Genomic DNA, 18,886 nt, shown 5'->3' on the forward strand with positions numbered 1-18,886 from the left:
CAAAACAAAAAAAAAATGAAAAAAAACGCAACCTTTTACAATTTTGTTTCCCCCAGTCATCAAAACTCATCCATCATGAATCCAATCCCTTGTATATGCCTATATACAAGAAAACATGCTCCCCACAAAACCTCCAAGATCCTCCAAAAAAATCTTCCAGTTATATATATACACATATATTACGAGTTGTTCTCTTTCTTGCCAAGAATCAATACTAATCAGCTCTCTATTTCAGGTGGATGTTGTCCGAATTGATGTTGATTGAGATCGATGAAAGTATATATCTCTGTGCTGGCACAACAAATCCATACAAGAATGCAGTTTATGGTGTAGACCTCTCTAATTGTTGTTTGCATGCTCTCTTAACCTACTATACTACAACTCTACATAACTAGAACCAGTGTATCTGCTGCTTAGATATCCTATAAACCTATTAAATCAACTATTAGATACGTATGTGTATGTACATGTTTTATAAAGACAACGTGACAAAATCCCTCCCCAGTGGGGCTACCGATATTGATGATGATGCTGTTAAATAACTAGTACATAAACATATTACTTATATATTATATATTTATACATATGACTCTTAACTTTGTATGAATACCTCTTTATTAGAATTTGTAGATTTGTTTTCTCTTTTTTACATATACCATTCGTTTGTATTGCTGCAGGTTATTCTTAAGTTTCACTTTTGTGCTCATTCTAGTGTCGTAACGTACAACTATCTATCTAAATACTATCTATATAAATATATACATCCTTTAATATAAATAGCCTTAAATTATTTATACATTTATATATCGAAAAAAAAAGACAAAAAAAAACTATAAAAGAAAATTGATGAAAGCAACTACTTAGTTTGTAAAAACAAATTGTTTTTATAAACATTGCATTTTCTACCAACATTTTTTTTTTAATTCTAGATATTACTTCCATTATTTTGTAGTCACTATTTTATTTTCCAAAAAAAAAAGAAAAAGAAGAAAATATCGTAAACTTATGCATGCGTATTTTTTTTATAAAGAACTTTGTCTAGAATTGCTCCTCTATAAATATAAATATTTATATATATGTGGAGCAGCTCGTATATCTGTGGATTTATAAGAACTCTTCTAAGTCTGAAAGCGTTGCGCCCTCTCTTAAGCACACATACATTTATACAATTAGTAACCAAATTGTGTTTTATCTATAATAATATATATTTTGATTTATACATTTGTGACTAACACAGAAAACTATAAAAAAACAATATTGAAATTCATTTGATTTAAAAATAAAATTCACTTGTAATTTTTTTTTTGCTTAGCTCTATTTGTACTCAATGTAACTTACACTCGATTTAATGTTGTTTACACACACACACACACATTTTATACTTATATTCATTGTGTTTATTAAATTTTGTTATTTTTATTATTATTTATATATCAGTCTCTTAAGCAGAGTTTTACACAATTTATATACACATATCGTAAACATCTCAACATTTTACTCTAGATACAAGCAGCGCCTACTCACGCATACACACACACACACACACACACACACATATACACACATACACACACACCCACACCACACACTGACACGAACACACACACCACACACCACACACCACACACCCACACACACAGCCATCACAATGCACCAACCAAAAAAAAATCAGTAAACGTTAAAAGAAACGCAACATTTATAACGACTTCACGGTAATAAATTCTATTTATATATATTTTTTTTTGGTTCAACTACGTTTTCAATTAGATTTTAGGATTTATGATTTTTCTATCTCTGAAAAAAAAAAGAAATAACAAATATGCAGACTTTCTTTTAAAGCTCTTGACTAATATTGCATTTCCTTTGACTCTTTGTCTTGCTCATCTGCAGAATTTGCGCATTGCGGCCAGGGAGCTAGGCCGGGCAGCCCGCCGACGTCGCCGACGCATCCATATTATCCGCTGCTGCACATGAAGACCAGCCCGTATACCAGTCCCATTGCCACGCCCAATCAAATTATAAAATTCGAGCATGCTGGAATCATGGATGATAATGAGCATGAGCTGCGCATTGATAGCGGCCGTGCCACGCCCACACACTGTACACTGCACGGCCATGGGCATGGTCATGGGCGTCACGGCAACAACGGCGACAACGATGACAGCAATAACAACAACAACGAGGATGATGAGGACGACGACGATGATAACGGCAATAAGCCTTTTGATCTGCGCATAGGCATTGCCAAAGTGCTGGTAGCTGCCGCCCAGGTGCACGGTGCCCTGCCGCTGGGCCACCATCCGCATCATTCACATCAACCGCATCAGCAGCACCACCAACAACAGCACACACGTCCGCTGGCCCAGCTAATGCAGCAGTCCAGCCCCGACGAGCCACTGCGCCGCTACAGCAGCAGCAGCAGCGTCGGCATCGCGCCCACAACGTTGCCCAGCAACAGCAGCAGCAGCCTGGTGGCTGCTGCCGTCGCTGCTGTGGCAGCTAACAATACAAGTGCCTCGACGAGCGGCGGTGCCTCGACATCGGCTGCAGCTGCAGCGGCCGCAGCGGTGGCAGCAGGTCTCGTCACACCCAATGCCACACTTGGCCCTGCTGGTCCATCAGTTGGCGGCAGCTGGAGTAGCGCCGGTGGCAGCGGTGGTGCTGGTGGCAGCGGCGGCAGCGGCGGTGGTGGCGGTGGTGGTGCCTATGCCTGCGATCGTTGTGGCAACACATACGCCCGGCCGCACAGCCTGAATCGGCATGTGCGTTTCGAATGCGGCGTGGAGCCGCAATTCGAGTGCCCCATCTGCCACAAGAAGTCCAAGCACAAACACAATCTCGTGCTGCACATGCGCACGCACCAACATCGATGATACAATCAACAACAATTGCAAGGACGCCAGCAACTGGCAACTGCTGCTGCTGTTGCCTCCACTGTTGCTGCTGCTGCTGCTGTTGTCACTAGTTAGTTAGCCAAGTTTCTGTGCAGCGCGTTCCGGATTCAGTCCAGTTCAGTTCAGTCCAAAAACAACAAATGAAAGAAGCAAAACAGTGCGCGGTTTTTTTTCTTCAAATGATCTTGAAAACATATAGTCGTTTTTTTTTTTTCTAATATATATAAATATATATACAGTATATGTATATATAAACAACTACATACAGAGCATGCGTAAAAGCCGTCAATGTGAAAATTTATCAGATTCTAATTTTTAGTTTCATATACCATATATCAAATTTTTTTCTTCTCTGTTTAATTTTTTTCCGTTATTTTAATTTTCCCACACATAATATTTGATATATGTATATATCGGGGGGCGCGTGAGAGTGCGAATCATGTTGCATGGTTTTATTTTTGTTCTTGTTGTTGTTGTTGTTGTTGTAGTTGCTATTGTTAAAATGTGTGTAACATCCTTAGAAAACTGAATGATCTCAATGAATTTTTCTTTATTGTGGTGTAACAGATAAAAGGAAAAATTAATGCATTTTTTTGTGTAGAAAAAAAAAAAACGAAAACAGATAGAGGAAAGAAGGAAAGCGAAACGCAGCAAAACGCAAAACATTCACATTAATTTTAACGTATTTTATTTATTATAAACAAAACATAAAACAAACAAAAAAAAAGAACAACATAAAACGCAAAAACAAATCTGAGGAGGGCAGGAGCAGAGAGTGAGCTGCGGTAAGGTGAGGCGAGGTGGTTTTTTAGTAAGCTCAAAGAACTGTTAGATTGTGACTCAATGCAGGGCATTGGCACTCTCACGCGCTTGCAATTCACTTATATGATTATTATTTTTTTATTATTAATATATTTCTTTTGGGGCAATAGTTAAACTTAATAAACTTAAACAAAAGTTTGCATATATGTTTATGTATATAATGTAAAAAACACACGAAACTTCGGCACATACATATATGTATATATGTATGTATTGAGTTAGCAACAGTCAATCGCTTAGTCAGTCAAACTAAAACTTAGCAACTAAGTTAGTTTAAGCTTTAAGGCAACGATAAAGCGTAACTAAATCTAAATGGACATGTGCAATAAGCTAAAAAACACAGACAGCAAGAAAAACAATACACTAAAAAAAAAAACGCAAAATTAAAACAAAAAAAAAAAAAACAACAAAAACTAAATAATTTGTGCAATAAGCTTAAAGAAAACCCCAAAAGCAACAACAAATGTAATGAAAACAACAAAAAAACAGCGCACAACCAAGTCGTAATTTTGATTTTCTTTTCATTATTATTTTTGTTTAATTTTCGATTTATTCACTTTATAATTTTTTGTTAAATGCGCGCCGCCAAAGCCACAAAACGAAACGAAAAAAAAAAAACAAACAAACAAAAACAATTATTGTTAGTGCAACGCAACGATCTCTTAAACAACTTTTCTAAAACACAAAACAACAAATTTATTAATTTATCTTGTGCTCATTCCATGAAAAAAAAAAAACAAAAACAAAATTATTCGTTTATTTAAAAAAAAAATTATTATTTATTCTATGACGAACACAAAATGTGATAGGCGGCAATTTTAGTTGGACCAAAAACAAAACAAAAACAAACAACAAAAATGCTAAACAAAATTATTAATTTATTAAAGAAAAAGCAAAAAAAAAATTTGTGGCTTGTGGCTTTGCGTAAAAGGCGCGTGCAATCAATTAAAACAGTTATTAACAATATACATATTATTATTAAAAAAAAAAAAAACAAAGAAAAACTAAAAATATTCTTACATATATGGCAAGCAACATGTACAAGTGTGAGCAAATCAATTGGCATTATAAAGTTAAAGCTAAATGAGTTAGGGACAAAACTCGCATCGAGTCACAGTCAGAATCGAAGTCGGAATAGGAGTCGGAGTCGGAATGGGAGTCGGAGTTGGAGTCGAAGAAGGTTGGAAACGAAGAGTCAAGTAAATGAGAAATAATTGGTATGTGATATAATGAATATAGTCCTCATTGTAATTAATATAATATTAATAATTTTTCTTGTTGTTAATACACACGAAACACACACACACACGAACACACTAAATGTTACCTTATTTATTTAATATATTTTCAAAATTTATAAAAACCAAGCAAATCACATAATGTTGCAGCAAACCTTGTTATAAAACCCGTTATTTAAATTAAGCTACAAATTTCTGTAATGTGCGCCTAAACAAAGTTTCGAACATTTTATGCGCACATTTCGGCAATGAAACAACAACAGTTAGACATTAATACGCTATATAGTTAAAAAAATTTAAACATTTATAAATTGTTAAACTACATTACGAATGAAGCAAAACGAAAATGTAACTAAAGAAAAGGTTTAAATAATGAGCTTAACTAAAATTCGTTGCTTAGGTACTTTAAAACAATACAAATAATATTGTAATATAAATATATATATATATATATACACCTTACCCCACACAAGCACACACCCACACACACACACATAGAGGGGCGCAATGTAATATTCGTTAGCAGTTTGTGCCACAAAATATGTGATAACAATTTTATTTGTACAACAGACAAAACGAAATTGGCACAAATTCTAGCAAATTGAAAAAAAAAAATAAGAAAAAAGCCTAAAAAATATGTATAATTAATTAACATCACACAAAACATTAGAAGAAAAAAAAACAAACATGCGAATATTAAAAATTTTAATGTAAATTGTGCAAAGGAAATGAAAGAGAAACAAAAACAAAATTCTTGTCGGTCAGTATTCGAATTACGTGAGGAAAACAAAATTACAAAAAATTTGTATTTTTAAATTGTTATTATTTTTTAATCTATATCTTTTCTGTTAACAATCAGGCAACTTTCTAATTGGCATACAAATTCATTTTAATTAAATATACATATATGTATCTATATATATATAATTGTCAAACAAGCATTTGCGCTAGTCAATTACGTGAGTTTGCTTTGCTTTTTTTTTAATTTTTTGTTATACTTAATTGTTTAATTAATTAAAGGGAATGTAGAGAGAGAGAGAGAGAGAGAGAGAAAATGCGAAAGGAAGGAAGAGTTTCACAATCTACATTATATGCAATTGTGTGTCCTTTTTAAACAATTATAATCTAATGCAATTATTTAACTTTGTCTATTAAGGTTGTGGTTCTTATTTATACATCTAAATAATTTTTTACTACTTTTCTAAGCAAACAAAACAAACAAACGAAAAAAAAATGAATGTAAACAAAGATATGCAAAAATCAAGCAACATTTTAATTTATCAACAGCGCATGTGATGGACTCAAAGTTGTTCAGCATTAAAAATATAAAATATATATATATATATAAATATATATTTATATAAATATAATATATATTTATATATATTCAATATATAAATGTGGCAAATGCAAGACACAAGCCTAGCGTTCGACTTTGGGTCATATAGTTAAAAAGTGTTAAAGAAGAAGAAAACCATGGAAATAATGAAGAGCATGTGATAAATTCAATATAATTTTGATTAACAAACAATTTACTAACACGCAACACACACACACGTACACATACACACACAGAATAGCTATGTTTGTATTTAAAATTAAGTAGCGCTTATTCAACTATATACACACACCTAGTACATCTAGTATATTAAATAATTAACAATTTTTGAGGGATGCAAGATTTGTAAAAAATATAAAACGTAAAAATATATATATATATATAAAATTGTAAATTTTTAAAATAATCACAAGTTTGTATGCACATTGCTTTTGGCCTTTTATACCATGCAAAAATGTAGCTTCAACAAAAAAAAAACAAAAATAATTAAGTGTGCCCATCACAACAACAGCAAGAACAGATCATAAACATATTTTTTGAGAAATTGTACTAACCTGAAACAATTTAATTATGCTAACAAATGTATCTTTTTTCTGTTTTATTTTTTGTATAAGCCTTAAATGAATTGAATGTATCTATGTAACTTACACTAAACACATACATATTTAACGAAGAGTTTATATGATAGCGCATACTACTATTACTACTAAACACACACACACACACACACTACACACATACACTACACACACACACACATACACACACACACACAAAACGTTGTAAACAAGGAGCTGTGAATGTAAAATTATATATAAATATTATAATTATATATATATTTATGTATATATAAATATATGTACATATAGATACATACATACATAAAAAGAAGCAAATCGATGTGATCAAATGTGATTGTTAAGAGAAAAAAAAAACACAAGATTGTTATGTGAACTGAAATTGAACGGCATAGGCAAGCGGGGTAATAGGTTTTGGATAACATTGAATGGGCTTTTCTTTACAAACAAAAAAAAAATTAAAATAATGAAAACACAACACACAAACAATACACACAGAACACATTCAAACAGACACACACAGACACAAAACACTTTTAAGTTGTATTTGACTATCCAATAATTTACTTCTTCCTTGTTTATATTTTCTCTTTAAACTAATACAAATCATATAGTAGCATATTTATAACTGCAGAAACACGTCAAATGGGGTTTTATATACATGCAACAATAACAAAAAATTAGCTTTAAGTAAACCCGAAACACACACACACATATATATATATACACATGTATATGTAACTGTGGATTATAAATCATAATTGTTAATTGCTGTTCACGCACGCTAAACACACACACACACACACACACACACACACACGAACACATACAAAAACTCAAGAGTCATTTGCGTAAAAATTATAAAATAGCAAATTCTAAACAATAGATAATGGAAAAAATTCGCAAAAATCTTATTTCTATTTAATAATAAAAACTAGCTTAGTTTACGCTTATAACAAAATTTACAACAAAAACTCCCTTGAAAAAAATGTTAACATTCGAAAGATATTTGGCTTTTTCAATGCATAGACACATTTGCGAGTAGTTTAACAAAATTTTAAAATGATAAAATTAAAATGACATTCAAAATGCCAGTTGTTAGAATATTTTTGAAAAAAGTGTGCTTTAATCATGCAAAATTTGTAAGTGCAAAAATAAAAAAAAAAACGATTAGCAACAAATAAATCAAGATATATACATGAAAATATATATCTATATGTGTATAGAGCCGAAAAACGCCTTAAAACATTTTGTGAAACAATTTTATTATTATGTATAATAAATAAAAAAGGTATATAAAAAAAAAAAAAACAAATAGAAATGTGAAAATGTAAAACGAGTAAACGATTTAATTGTTATAAGTAAAAACAGGAAAACAACTAAATTTAAAAATATATTATATTAAAAACCAAAAAAAAAAAAGAAAAAACAAAAAAATAAAGTCTCCCTTTACTTATCGAAAGAAATTCTCCCTTACAGCAACATAACATAACAACACATATATATTTGAAATAAAAACATAAAACTAACATAGATTTTTCTCTTCTTCTAGATGCCGTCGCGCTGGAAAGCCCATTCTGGATACAAAATACCCATATGGCTTTAATGTGAGAACCTTGCGTTTCTGCAGCATAATGCTTAAATTCTTTTATTGTATTTTGAGAAGAAACAAAAAAAAAAGATGAAAATGAAAAGTGAAAAAATGAAAGATAGTCTTAAATATAATGATAAACCTATGTATTTATTGCTGTATTGTTGTAGTTATTGAATGCACCAAACCAACACAACAACACGCGCCCATTGAATAACTATTCAAAATTGTATTTGTTATTGTTTCTGTTACTTGTTCTTGTTTATAATTTACTGTACATAATTAATACAATCTTTTTGTTGCCGTGCTCTTTTTCTGTATTCAAAGTTAAGGGGCTAGTGTGCATAGATATGCGGGAAATATATGCTTCTCATTATCAGCTTCATCATCATCTTCATCATCATCATCATCATCACCATCATCATCGAGTGCGCTCATCAACGCCTGGGGCTCCAGTCATATTTGCCATAAACCAAAACTCACACCAACAACAACAACAACAACAAGAAAGCAACACTTGTATCTAGCGGGTAGTTGACATAACACTAAGTACCTCTTCACACTCTCTATATACAGATTTATATATATTTCCTTATATTTTTTATAATTTGTATAAGTTATTCAATTTTTGTATTATGATTTCTTTATCGATTAATATTTTTGTTGTTTGTGTTGCCTTATAATTAATTAATTTGTTTATTGTTATGTTTTGTTCTTGTTTTTTTCCATCGCCCACAACCGACAACGCCTCCAAACACAGACATCTATCCCATTTTGGGCAGTCTGCTGGGCGTGGACACATCGAGCACTGCGAATGCTGGCAGTAGCCATGACACCGCCATTGGCGACTACTACGGCTATCTCAACAACAACAACAACAACACAAGCAGCAGCAACAACAATAACAATAATAACAACAACAACACAAGCAGCAGCAACACCAATGCCGCCGGCGCTGCCACAACGCACAGCGGCAATACCCTGCGAGCAGCACATGCGAGCAGCCTATCACGTGATTCGTTTATGCAGTGCAAACACTGTAATCGCTACTACAAATCGCATCAGAAATTGCAGGAGCATGTGCGCAAATATTGCCTGAAGCAAAAGAAATACAAGTGCGTATCCTGCGAGTATCGTTCGCGTCGCAAGGATCATGTGCTGCGGCATGCAAAGCGCAAGCACTGCATGCTCTATGAGCGGCTGCGCAACGACGAGGAGAGTCTCTATTTGATACGCAACGAGGACGATTTGAGCAACGATGATAACGAGCACGACAATGATAACGATGCTGATAACGATGCCGAAGACGCCGATGGCGGCGGCATGGATAGCGATGTGGCCGCCGCACTGTGCGAAATCAACTTCGATTTCGCAGGACGTGATCTAACCATAACAGCGGTGCCCATGCTGCAGGAGAGCGAAGAGGATGATGATGACTACGATGAGGATGCCTAAAAGTGCACCTTCCTCCCTTTCTGTCTCTCTCTCTCTCTCTCTTACTCTCTCACTCTGTTTGTGCGTGCGTGTGTGTGTGTAGCAAAACCGTGAGGCGTAATTTGAAATGTTTACCAAATATGAATACACATTAGTTTGCACTGTACGGATCAGACTGAGGCCTAAGGCCTGAAGCCTGTTGTGCAGTGTTAGCTACAACTACCTCCACATGTGTGTGTGTGTCTGCAGCATCAGCAGCAGCAGCGAATTCATAGCTTTTTTTTATAGTGTAGCACAACCACTTATACCTATATTAACCTTATATACTATGTAGTATATATACCATATATGTATATATATATATATATATATTATCAATTATCATAGCCAGTTGTTGTGGCAAACTCAAGCATGTCACATTCCTGCGCACAACGCACAAATTACTTAAACAAAACTTTGCCAAAGTGCAAAGCAACTTTAAACAATTGAATTTTACTAGAATTTTAACTGCAAAGCTGAGTTTACACGTGATACAATTCGTCGACAAAAAGAAACTTATATTTGAGCGCACATTTATCTACTTGACACATTTTGTAAATCTTTTTTTTAAAAGAATTAAGCTCTACTTGTATATAAATTTGTAATATTTTTTATCTTTCCGCAGAAATAATCAATGATTATTTCAATATCTAAGTAAATCTAAGTTTACACATGACAAAGTTTTGACACCATATATTCTACCTATTCTCGGGCATTCTTTAAATTTCTATAAAGTGCATATTTTATATAGCATATATAATGTGCTTTGTGATCAATGATTTTCAATTTGGCTGCTAACCGCAGTTTTAATTCCAAGTCCGACACCTTAAATTGCTCAACGATATTAATTTCTGATATTTAAAGCTGATATATAAAAGTTGTCTATGAGTTGTTCTATGAAATGAAAAGGCCGTAGCTTTCCTAATCCCATACTTAACCCTTATAACGTGTACTTATCAAGCATGATAATGATAGAACCTATATTCTCTATTTGCTTTCAGCTAAATATTTTCTTAGCTAATAATATGGTTATGTATTCTCTGTCACAATCTCTACACTAAAAAATGAGAGATATGAAGATAGACAAAATTAATGCATGTCTGGATATATTGATCCTTTACAGATAAAAAAATATATATATAGAATTTAGTTGAAAGTCTTATCTAAACATTTTTTTTAAACGACAGCAAATATTTTCTATTTGGATTTTACAAAAATATATGCTCAATTTACATGGCCAAAAACTAATTTCAAATATTTCTTAAAAAACCATTTTGGTAACTTAAATATATATTTTTTTTTAATCGTCACGTGTGAACTTCAACTTAATTATCTCTGAGCGCATTCCGTTAATTTTCTTTAATTTTTTGTTTTATAATTTCTTTAATATTTTTAAGTTTTGTTGACCGTGTGCCTATCCTTTAGTTTAAGCAGCAAATTGGTCCAAGACCACATTTATTTATATCCCAAAAAAACAAAAACAAAAAAAAAAAATGAAAAGAAATCACTTGATTTGTTAATGTCATTTCTGTGGTGGGTTGGTGTTCTGAAAAACTTCCAAACTCTCTTTAACTGTTTCTCAAATATTCTTGCCAGCAGCAGTTCCAAAAAAAAAAAAATAAAAAAAAAGTAAATACAATTAATTAAATAATATTGTAAAGCAAACAAAGACTTAAAGCGCCATTATTTGCCACTACATATATTCCTCAGTTACACACATTTAAGTACAGTATGTATTTTCGGGTGTTATAAACAATAATTTTTAAACTTAAAAAGAAAGCAAAACAAACGTTGTGTACATTTTTTATATATACCATATGCATAATTATATATCTATATTATATATATTTGTAAATGCAAGCAATTAAGAATAAAGCATACTTATAATAATAATCATACCATCTATGATCAGTTGAGTAGAGCTGTTTCACACGATTACCATGAACATTTATTTATTCTATTTTTATTTATTTTAAAAGCAATATTTGAAATGAAACACCATGACCTTATAGTACACATGTATTATCCGACACACACACACACACCCAAATACAAGCACATCAACAATTGGATGATCAGCTGCCACATTTGTTATTTTACTGCTGCAAGTAATTATATATGCATATATACCCTATATATAAATCATCCCAATTGTTGTTCTAATGTGTTGTTTATTGTTTTGGCTTTATTTACAGATGGCTACTGGACCATACTGGAGACTGTGCCCTATTCCATAGCCAGTGCCACGAGCCAGAATCAAACACTAAGCACTGCCCAGTCCCTGAGCTCGGGTAATGCCAGCAGTTTATTGTCGGGCGCAACAGTTGTTGTGGAGCTGCCGCCCGATGATCTGGGCAATCCCGTTGGCAACATACAGTATACGATTCCCGCGCTGACCAAAAATGCCACCACAAATACAAATACCACCAGTCTGCACAAGCCACAGGCCACCACCATACAAATTGTGAAGCAGCAGCAACAGCAGAGGCAGCAACTGTCGCTGCAGCAATGCCTGGATGTGCGGCAGCAGCAACAACAACAACAGCAGCATCAACAGTCGCAAACGCGTCCGGAGTATATCAAAATAGACACATCCCGACTGGAGGACAAAATGCTGCTCCGCGATGTGATGCAATATGGTGCCACTAGCATCTCCATGGCGCCAAGTACAGGCAGCGAGGTGGTCACCACCACAGTGGTTACGACACACGAGTCCGAGCTGCTGCTAGCCGACGCTGATGAGGCGGAACGTGAACTCGAACTGGAGGCCATCAAAAATAGCCAGCATGAGGATCTGTTAAACGATGATGATGATGACTATGTGGACAAGCTGCATTGTGGCGAAGATGCAACGCATCAGGCGGACAAGCTGTATGTGAATGGATTGAGCGGAGTGCACACCACTATGGCACTGCACCAGGTCACCAATGAGCTGGCCGTCGATGATGCCAAATACGCGTGCAACGTGTGCGGCAAGACGTACAAAATCAAAGGCTCGCTCAAGCGCCACAAGAACTACGAATGCGGCGTGGAGCCAACTCTCAAGTGTCCGCATTGTCCGCACAAATGCAAATACAAATCGGATTTGCGCAAACACATGAATCAAAAACACTCCGAAAATGGCGATACGATGCTCCTAAGCAATTAGAGGGTAAGGGAAGGGGGAATGGGCAGGCCAGAAAAATTTCAAAATGCAATTTAACTGAACTAGAATCTTCTCAAAGAGTAACAAGAAAAAATTCTAAAAGAGAGCTGTTAAAGCTCAACTTCAGAGTAATATTCCTTTTACCTATGTTGAAATTTTCCTTAAATTCCAAGCCAAGTTTCGTGTTTCTTTCAACAGACCTGTCCACTTTTAAAAAAGTCCACTGCAGTTATATTATATGAAATAGCATTTGTTGTTGTCTTACTTTTAGGTACATACATATATACACGTTTTCATCTGACTATTTTAAAGGGTGTGTAGTGTTTTGTAATATAGCCAAAGATATGATCTCAAACATAAACTTCAAGAACTTACATAATATTAAAGTTAGTCGCATAAGTTTTAAACGAATTTCATTAGCCAAAAAAAAAAAAAAAACAGAAACAAAAACACAATTTCACATAGTTGAATTGAATTGCTCAAGTGCAGCCCCAAAATTCAAGTGTAAGTACACAGATACATATATATACTATATATACGTAATATATAGCACACACTTCCTATGTGCAAAACAGTCGTTAGTAATTTTTAAAAAATTAATAATAAAAAAAAACAATCGTCTTATATACATATTTAAAATTGTATATGATAATAAATAAATTAATAAATGTTTACAATTTATGCGTCTTGCACTATTTACTTATTATTATTTGTACAAGTATCTATTGTTTTTTATATTTTGAATATTTTTGTGAATTATTATTAATATGAATTTCTTTTTTGTAGGGTCCGCTGCTGCTGCTGCTGCTGCTGCTGTGGATTGTTGCTAAGGTCTGGCTGAGTACTGAAAAAAAAGGTGTTTAAAACGTATTTTTGTTAAAGTAGCTAAACAAAAGAAAAAGAAAAAGAATCTAGAATCATTTAACAAAATATATTGCGTACATAAACTCAATAATAAAAGAGACAAACTGTTAATCCAAACGAATTTGTGTATTCATCCAGCAAAGTCTCATCTCTGGCATCTATCACAAAATATATATAATTCCATGTATTTCAATATTGCCGTAGTCATTTCTTTATTATTGTCATGCGCTGTCATTTTTACCATCTATTGCTTCTTAGATTTCGTGCGGCACGGCCCAAGGAACCAGCTGCTGTGCCAATGTGGACGCTACTATAACACAATGAACCGCCTGATGCTGCATCAGAGCGAGGAGTGCCAGGACTTTAAGCGTTTCCAGTGCGACTATTGCCTCAAGTGGTTCAAGCGACGCTCCCATTTGAATCGCCACAAGAAGCTGCATCAGGCAGTGCTGGCCGCTGAGCGCAGGCTCATTTACAGGCAAAATCAAAAGCAAAAACTGGCTGCAGCAAAAACAAACACTACGGCAACAGCAACAACAGCAACAACATCAATAACAACAACTGAAACAACAACAGCGACAGGAACAACGAAACCCACAAGTCGTACATCCAGTCGCCCTTTGAGCGCAATCGATCCCATGTTTCTCTATACGACTGAAATCAAGGTGGAATATGAATCGGATGATGTGGACATAAGTTAAGCATATTTTTTGGGGGGCCGGTTTTAGGTGTGTTTGGGCCGGGCCCGGATGTTTTTGTTGTTCTTAAGCTACAACCGATGTAATTATTAGCCCAAGTTTCTCGTTAATGCCAAATTCTTAAATTTTATAATATGTAAATAAAATGAAGAAAGAAACTCGCATATAGAACATGCATTTCTTTTCTTTTTATTCTGTTTTTCGATCAATTGTAATTACTTTGTGTGTATATATCTGTGTGTATGCCTGTGTGTTACTGCTTAATTAATTAATTTATTTATAATATTTAATGTACAAATTTATTTATCCTTTGGTTTAGGCAATGCTGTTTATCTAGTTTGGTTTCTTCTTTAAACTTATGATTTATATTTTTTGTTTGTTTGATTAGCCCACAAAATATTTTTTCTCTTTGCAGTGAGCACCGTCAGGAAGTACAATTTGCGTGGCCAGGACAGCGCCATGCCCGGCACCTCCAAGCAGCTGACCAAAGCCAGGGAAGCCAAAAGCGAGAATGAGGAGCCCTCGACAGCACAACGGCGATCTCCTCATCACAACAACAACAACAACCATAACAACAACAACAACAACAACAACAGCAAGAAACCGCTGGTGAACAACACGGACGCCTTGATAGCACTGCAGCAACTGGCCTCCATTTCAACAGCCCGCTCGCTGCAGCATCTGGTGCCGCATTTGCCACACAATTTGCACATCGATACCAGCAGCCTGGTCGCCGGACGCAAGCTGCCACGACAGAGCTCCAAGCGCTTGCCACCATACGAATCCAATCGCTGTCCTCTGTGCGCACGCGTCTATCGATCCCAGGCCTTCCTCAACGAGCACATGCGCAACGAGCACTCGGTCTTGATTTAGGCACTCTTGATAGATTTCAAGATATAATTGTTATTGCAACAAATATTCTTTGTGGTCAAGTGAATGCTGGAAATTTCTAATCTTTCAGTTGGGATTGTTAGATTTTTAAGTTTAGCTTAAAAATCGAAAACAAGTCTCCTTTTCTTGTTAGCTTTCTATAAAGATCAAAAAATCTTAACGATATTTTTTTAGATTTCAAATTCTATATATATATCTTTATCTAAATATCCATACATTGGATGTATTTGTTTGAAAAAAAAAATGAAAAAAATAACAGTAATTTAACAGAAATATGAAAGATTTCGTTGAATTAATTTGTTATTTTAGTAGGCAACGGAGAACAGCTTTTGAAAATTATAGTTTCTTAAATCCATAAGTTTTCAGCTATAGTATTAGAAACTTAAAGAGATCACTCTGTCGACCACAAAAAAAATATATATATATTTATATATATATATAAATATACATACATATATTGTATAAGAAAGTTTGATAGCATATTGTAAACGGAGCTAAGTCTGAATTCGTAAAATGAAGTTTGGATTCCAACTTAATTTTTGTATTGTTCAAATTGAAAGAAAAAAAAACACATATTTACCAAATTGAGACCAAAAATTACATATATTATGCAACAGCTCATAAAGATATGGTATATTGCCAGCTAATATATTACTAATAATCAATATTATTGTAGTTAAACATCAGCCAAAACTCGCTTAGAATTATTGTACTCGTATGTATTTCCGGAAATTGTCGTTTTTCAAGCATTTTTTACGTTATCTTTTGAATAGAGCGCAAGCGAAAGAGTTTCATTTTGTTGTTAGCCAACTTTCATGTAAGTCATTATATTTTAGTTATAATATAACTAATTTAGTTAACAATAATTATTCAGATTAAATGAGGACCAATTTAAGTTTTTATACCTGTTGCTAATAAAATTAAAATGATAAAGCGCATGCCAAAAAAAAAAAAAAAAATACAAATATAAAAATAAAATTGAAACTTGAAAATTGTTATATGGCTAAAACAAAATTATTGTATTATATTTATAATTTGTGCCCCAATTTATCTCATTAATATATTCTTTTATTTTTTCTTTTTTTCTTTCATTTGCATTAGCCAAACAAAAACTGGAAGAACTTGTTATTAAATTTATTTAAAGTTGATTTTGGTATGTATTTTTTATATTTTCTAAAATCAATTATTTATTCTTATTTTTTTTACAGATAGTTTTTATTTTAAATTAAAATTAAATGCTGGAGCATTGACTGAAGGTAAATATTGAAACATACTTCTATTTGATGAATTGCAAAATTTTAAAGTGCTCAATCAAGCAAAAATAATTCCATTTCGCTTCACATTTCAATACAATAGATGCTAATCCTTTAACCAAAACAGGTTTCAGGCCATTGTCCCAGTGCAGGGTGGTTTCTGTCCTTGAAATCGGGCACAATCTATTCAAAATTTGGCCAACCACAAAGCGCAACCAACTGGACTGGACTGTACTGGCACAGTGCCTCATTCCAATCCTATCTCATTTCAGGGATCTTTTCCAAACACACCCACATGCGAGACTCAACGAAATGCATTTGAAAAACATTTGTGCACAGATAAATCACGTTTCAAACTGGGTTTCTCTCTAAAAATAAGTTTTCACAGTCTCTCTCTTTCTCTCTCTCTCTCTCTCTCTCGGTCAGTCTCTCTCTCGCTCTCTTGCTGCGCTCCTTGTGTGGCTTGTGTTTTATTTTTATGCCGTTTCTCGTTGGCCTGTCGGCGGCGGCTTTTACTTTTGCTTTTGTGCTTCCCACGTTTCCAACAATTTTCCATTTGGCAATGCGTCTGCGTGCCTGAATTTTATTTTTATACATTTTTCTCGTTTCCTTTTGGGCTTTGCCTTCGCAAAGTCTAATAAACAGGATACACAGCACAAGCGACACACATACATACAAACATGCAAGTTCCAAGGGTCTTGTCTTGGGTCTATTGTCTTGAAGCTATTTTTATATTACAATGTTAAATTCCTGGAAGCGCTGACTGGGCTCTGTGTATTGCAAGCGTTAAAAATGTATCTCTTCTAACCATTTACAACATGGATATACGCTCTCTCATCTATGAAAAGAAAGTCTTCAAACAGCTGATTTTAAAGCTATATCTTTCAATATTAATATCTTCTATTTCTTTGACTAGAGGATTTTAATTATATGAGATCCTTTTTAAAAAAAACCTATCTGTCTATCTTAAGAGCCAACTTCTTATCATATATGAGACTTCCTTATAAAAGCTGAAATCTCCAGTTCTTTACAGTCATACATATATACATATGTCTACATTGGGTTAAAAGCTGATACTCTGCCTGCTGTTCCCAAATTTATTTATCCGTTTTATGGTTAATGCGTAGCAAATGTAAATTCCAATCATTTTTGTCAAGCCCTCCCTTAAGTTTGCTGCCTAATTCTAAATGTGTTTCATGTGCTGACCTTGAAATGCATATGATGTATATATGTATGTATGTATATATAAACATCGCTTACAGCTGTAGAAAGAAAACACCCGAAACACCACCGGAAGCTGCTCTTAAACACACACGCACACACACACGCATGCACATACACATGCATACATACATAGCTGAAATGTGCGCCTGCGCAAATGCTTTCTAACGCGCACTCGCTCTCTGTTGCGCTCTTTCTCGCTCAACCCACACGCTCGCTCCGGCGCTCGGAGAAAGTTTTCTGTGGGAGAGAGAGGTTTGCCTAGAACATGCCAGAAATAGAAGAAGCAACGACGCGAGCTAGGTAGAAAATTGGGAAAATGAGCAGAGAGTAAAAATAAATCAAGGACCCGGATCAAGCAGGCCTTAAGCCTTGGGTACACTTGCTATGCAAGCAGCAACAGATACACACAAACACACACACACAGACGCATACACATGCATATAAGCCACACGAAACAAGATTTTTCCCGAATGTTATTGTTGTTGGTGTTGCTGTTGCTGCAGTTGTTTGCCTGCCATTGGTTGCAGCTGCGCTGCAGCCTTTGGGATTTGAGGATGCGTCTGCCTGCCTGCCTGCCGCCTGCCTGCTGCGGTGCTTGGAAAATTGTTAAGCTGCGCCGTCGACTAGTGCAGTTTCGCTTGTGTTGCCGTGTGGACGCTTTTCCGAGCGCTTGCGCGTGGGTGGTTCTCGTTAATTCTGCCACGCTAAGTGAGCTGAAAGCGAAGCTTTTATTCAGCTAAAGTGTTGTGTTGACTGAAAGCTGCGCTTAAAGCTCTACTTAAAGCTCAAGGCCACACAACAGCACAAAGCTAAACTGCACTTGAACACCTGTGTTAAGCTCAAAGTAATTAATCAATTGTTTTTTTTTTTAATATT

General features: G+C 34.5%; 1 protein-coding gene and 1 long non-coding RNA gene across 8 annotated transcripts in view; one reads left to right on the plus strand and one right to left on the minus strand.

Annotated features, from left to right (window-relative positions):
- lola (longitudinals lacking) overlaps positions 1–18,886 on the plus strand; it is an 82,769-nt gene that overhangs the window by 61,177 nt on the left and 2,706 nt on the right. Inside the window, exons 6-7 of one of the 7 annotated variants that reach the window (XR_011416818.1) lie at positions 15,058–16,686; positions 16,742–18,854. The exons of 1 other annotated variant lie outside the window; for it this stretch is intronic. Coding sequence is in view for 4 of the 6 variants with exons in the window: in XM_032436096.2 (XP_032291987.1) it covers positions 1,891–2,873 (983 nt within the window). In the remaining 2 variants the exon portion in view is untranslated. Of the gene's footprint in view, positions 1–1,890; positions 8,083–9,222; positions 9,933–12,130; positions 13,536–14,202; positions 14,661–15,057; positions 16,687–16,741; positions 18,855–18,886 lie in introns of those variants that run through there. 5 more of the 7 variants (XR_011416819.1, XM_032436097.2, XM_032436096.2 and 2 more) reach the window with 5 other exon arrangements.
- LOC116650926 (uncharacterized) lies at positions 13,639–14,276 on the minus strand. The gene is made up of 3 exons (XR_004303932.2): positions 14,186–14,276; positions 14,023–14,102; positions 13,639–13,924 (listed from the first exon to the last, which is right to left on the minus strand). It is a non-coding gene; the product is annotated as an uncharacterized lncRNA (long non-coding RNA).

This window comes from Drosophila virilis, chromosome 5 (genome assembly GCF_030788295.1).
Source record: "Drosophila virilis strain 15010-1051.87 chromosome 5, Dvir_AGI_RSII-ME, whole genome shotgun sequence".
In the NCBI taxonomy this organism is placed as follows: domain Eukaryota; kingdom Metazoa; phylum Arthropoda; class Insecta; order Diptera; family Drosophilidae; genus Drosophila; species Drosophila virilis.